The following is a 4,512-nucleotide window of genomic DNA, read 5'->3' as shown; positions in this document are numbered from 1 at the left end:
CCGCGCAAATGATGTCATACACACTCCGCTTTGTTTTAAAAAATATAAATATATAAAATATAACCGCGGATGTCCGAGGGACAGTGATTCGCCTACATGTTATGAATGCTGGCGTACCATAAATTATAAATTGTGAACAGTTTAGTTTGTGCCTTCAACTCGTTGCCCAAAGGAAGACGTTACTTGGATATAACAAAACCGAATATCTTCAGAACAGCTCCAAACGACACACAACTTATATGGGTGAGTAGAACATGATGTAATAACGTAAAATTAAGGGGCCAATGTAAAAAAAACTGTGTTCCCCTTTAAATTAAAAGGTAGTTTAGTTTTAATATCTAAAGTTGTAATTTAGAATTTCATTAAATTTCATTAAAAAAAAAGTGCAAAATACTTTTATCTGATAGATTGACCATCAATAAAACCGTTACCTAAGAGCAACTGTGGTTCTAACAATTAATCAGCTTGTGTCGAATGATGCTCTGGCATTTAATCACGAAATGAAACATTTAGTCACATTTGGCGATAGGCGAGTGTTAATTTTGGACCCTGGTTGTTTACATTATAAAAGGGAAAGACTACCCAAGTCTTAAATCATTCGAAATCTCCAGTAACCCGCCTCTCTGTCTCTCTGAAAAGAGCATTCCCATAACATGACACCACCACTACCTTTTATTCTTAATGGGAATACTACCTACAGAATAATGTCTAACATTAGTTATCCACCACATATTTTGCAAGCAGGCCTAAATGTTGTTCTGTTAGACAAGAGCTTTTGCTTCACATGTTTGCTATTTTATATTTTCCAGGAGCAGAAAAAATGACTACCTATAGCTTTCGTTTATAATGGATTTCCTTTTGCCATTCTCTCATAAAAGCTTTATTTTAAATGAATGACTAACCATAGTCTTGTCAAAAGATTCCTTATCATCTCATTCTATATGTTAATTCCTGACCTGTCTGCTGTGTTTTTTGGTCTTCATATAGCTGTTTGTTCGCCAATGTCTCCAACAAGCCTCTGAAGCACTTAAGACGGCTATATTATGCTAAGATGTATACAGGTTACATTTGGTTGCAGTGGATTGTGTTTATGCATCAGAGTTTTATTGTGGTAGAGTAAATAGGGATGGATTTAAAAGCAAGCCTTTCTTTTTATAATTGAATCATGACATAAATTGAAAAGCAATATTCTCTTTCCTTTCTGCTTCATTTTGTTGGTATGACTCTAAAAACACCATTCGATTGCAGTATAGTTTGTTGTTGTTAAATGTGACAAAATGTAAAAAAAATGCAAGGGTATGAATACATTTGCAAGGTGGAGGAGCTTAGATCTTTTACCTTTATGTTTTTGATCTGCAGGCTGCCCAGCTCCTGCAGTGACATCCGGGGGTCCTTTCCCAACAGACTGACCCCATCCTTCAGCCAGCTGATAGAGGGGATGGGGTCTCCAGATGCCTGGCACTTAAGCAGCGCGACACTGTCCACCCCAAGCGTCTGATTGGAGGGGCCTTGGCGGATAATAGGTGGGGGTCTGTCTGTGAGTACTAAACCAATAAGGAATACAAAGAAAGCATAAATATCACTTTAGAATGAACAGCACAAGGCTTTTCATGTAAGATGGGTAAATTACAAATTAACTAATTCACAGCATTTTTCGTGTTACATTCTTGGGAGTTTAATGTGGATATCTGTCATAGAGTGGACTTTTATTTTATTTATCTTTTTACACACAATGAGCATATCCTGTATTTCCTGTAATTGTGGAACATAAAGCTGAGTTGGGTTTCCTAAGCTCTTTGATGTGGGAGAGAAACTACATCAGTTTCCACTTATTCCCTGGATAGTCTTATTTTTATACACCACCCTAGATTCTGTGGTACATTCGGGCAGAGAGACTCGCCTTATTGAATCAGTGTGGGACGGATAAATACTTCATCATGTTCAACATGGGGCGCGAGAAAGTTGAGTTTAAATAAGAAATGTTCCTTTATTAACTTAAATGGATGTTATTTGTTTGTTTGTTTTTCCCGATAAACCAAAAAAAATGTGCATACTTGTGAGGTGAAAGTAAAAGAAGTTTGGTGTAAAATATACTACCATTAAATGTGTGTAAAGTGTGTATCTATATTGAGTTAATCTTCTCTAGAAGCGCCTTCTGCTGCACATTCGGTTGCAGGTTATTAGGGCTATATCTCTCAATTGAACATTTTAACCATTAGTTGCATAATTACTCAGTCACAGTCAGTTTGGCTGAAGAATGAATGTGAACATCGATTTTCAGGACTTTGCAGATTCTAAATTAGATTAAGGTTTGGAAAGCTCACCTTTAATGCTGAAAAAAAGCATCCTTACAGAATTATACTGAGCACTGAACCTTTATCTATCTTACCATTAAATCTCACCAGTTTCAGTGAACCTGCTGAAGAACCGCATCCTCAGAGCATATTATCATCCCCACCTTATTTCACCATGGTATTGGTGTACTCATAGTCTTTTTCTTGTAGTCCAAAATGTTCAATGTGAGGTTTAAACTGAGCAGATGCCCTCCGTTCACATGTTTCTTACCTTTTTTTCCCCCATAAAGACTACATTTAGAGCAAAATTAGAACAAAATTAACATTTCCCTGTCAATCAAGTCTATCACTGAACTGTTGAACAACATTCTTACACTATCCTTTGGACAATTTTTGTTCCATTTCACTCTAGGTGAATGCTTTGAGCTCAATTTATAAAAGAAATTTAATTAGCTTAAATTGCTAAAAGAAAAAAAAAAGCCTCTGGGTCACTTTGATGAAATAGTGAAGATCTCCAACAGAATTTCCACAAAAGCACGGAGACCGTTTATAATTTAGACTTGAATAATGTGGAGTCCCCATGGCATCAGAGAACCTACATTAATTAGAAAGTATGGATTAATGATGTCAGACCTGCAGGGGCTAATTACCAAGTCTACCTCACTAACCTTTGAACACGCTATCACACCTTCACTTCCAAACCTTATTTTCTCTTTCACACTTCCACCTGACAAAAGGAAGTGATTCAAGTTAATTCACTTTTGTGCAGTTACAGTCAGCCTCTGGCTCGGGGTCAGCTGAGACATTAGGTGGAACAAATGTGCAGAAGCTAGATAGATTATCCATCAAGAGCCAAATGTGGCACTTTAATTTAAAATATTTTGTTTTAAGGGCAAATCTAATTACAAGAATCAGAGGCTGTAGAGCACATGTAAGCACAATCTAATGAACAGCAACTGTCTTGTTCTTTGAATTATTTGTAAAAAAAGAAAGCATGATTTCCTAATGAAACAAAGATCGATTTGTCCTCAGATGAATAACAAAATTATTTCATTTTCTCCTAAACCCTCCGGCTTTTCTTACAGGATGGTAGTTTCAAGACTCTAGTGTACCGTCTGCCTTAAATGAGTGAAGACAGCACTCTACAGTTCAACTGGTTTAACAGAAGCAAATCTAAAAACAGACATCCATGCTTTGTCAGGAAATGTGACCCATGTGTGGATGGCATGCAGGGGTGACAAAAGGAGGAGGCAAAGCTCAACTTGGCCTTGGGTCTCTGGATCAGGAATTTCTCATTACAGATATCCTTGAACTCAGCAGACTGTTGGCAGGACACAGGGCAGTAAATCACACAAAGACTGCGGCAGGTGCGGCCGTGACCTTACCCTGGCCCTTTTCTAGTTCGTCCGCCTTTCTCTGATTTTACATTAGACCTGCTTCACCATTTTTGTTAACAAGTTTTTAGAGAAAAAATGCTAAGCTTTTTCCCTCATAAAAAAGCTAAATATAAGAGAAATATAAAATGAAATGTTTGCATTCAATAAAAGAAAAATTGACCTCTAGTAGAATGATAAAAAATGTAATGAGTATTTGTCATTTGTCATAGCAACACACAAAACATTCAAGCAAAATACAAAGAAAACATATTTGCCCTTACCAGCAAAATTAAACATTCATGGCAAAAAAAAAGACAACGCCTTCCCTAATGAGGAAAGAGCCAAATAAAGTCTTTCATAAGTAGGGAAAATCAGAAAACTGAAAAGATAGGATATAAAAATTCAATGGGAAAATAAAATAATCAATGTACTTTTAAAACAAATTAAATCATGCAAACATTTGAAAGCGAAATAAAATTGCATTCCTACTAACATATATTGAAACTGCATTGGAGAGTAACCTGATGACTATCGACATCACTAGAACTGCCCGCCTAAGTACAGTATGACAGGAGGAAGAATTTACAGAGCAAATTGGGATTGGGTTGGTCTACAATAATAAAAAAAAACACTTAAGGGAGGTTGTCATCTGGCCTGCTGCCACTCATGGTAGTATGGATGGACCTCAATAGAATGTTGGTTTGGTGGAAGGTTAATTGATTTGGCTTAAGCTGGGGGGTCAGTGGAGATTTGGAGGCTGGATGCCTACCCTCGTGAGATCATCCTGATCTCGGGAGCTTTCAAGATTTCGCTCGCTAGTCAGTCTGGAGACTCTCTGTTGA

At 37.1% G+C, this 4,512-nt stretch overlaps 1 protein-coding gene across 1 annotated transcript in view; it reads right to left on the bottom strand.

Annotated features, from left to right (window-relative positions):
• robo2 (roundabout guidance receptor 2) overlaps nt 1–4,512 on the bottom strand; it is a 165,784-nt gene that overhangs the window by 58,467 nt on the left and 102,805 nt on the right. The window contains exon 6 of the mRNA XM_015379547.1: nt 1,339–1,544. Within this exon, the coding sequence (XP_015235033.1) occupies nt 1,339–1,544 (206 nt within the window). The remainder of the gene's footprint in view (nt 1–1,338; nt 1,545–4,512) is intronic.

Source organism: Cyprinodon variegatus, unplaced genomic scaffold (genome assembly GCF_000732505.1).
Source record: "Cyprinodon variegatus isolate N-32 unplaced genomic scaffold, C_variegatus-1.0 Scaffold194, whole genome shotgun sequence".
Lineage (NCBI taxonomy): Eukaryota > Metazoa > Chordata > Actinopteri > Cyprinodontiformes > Cyprinodontidae > Cyprinodon > Cyprinodon variegatus.
The sequence above is the reverse complement of the archived record's forward strand: the minus strand, read 5'-3'. Positions and strand labels throughout refer to the sequence as shown.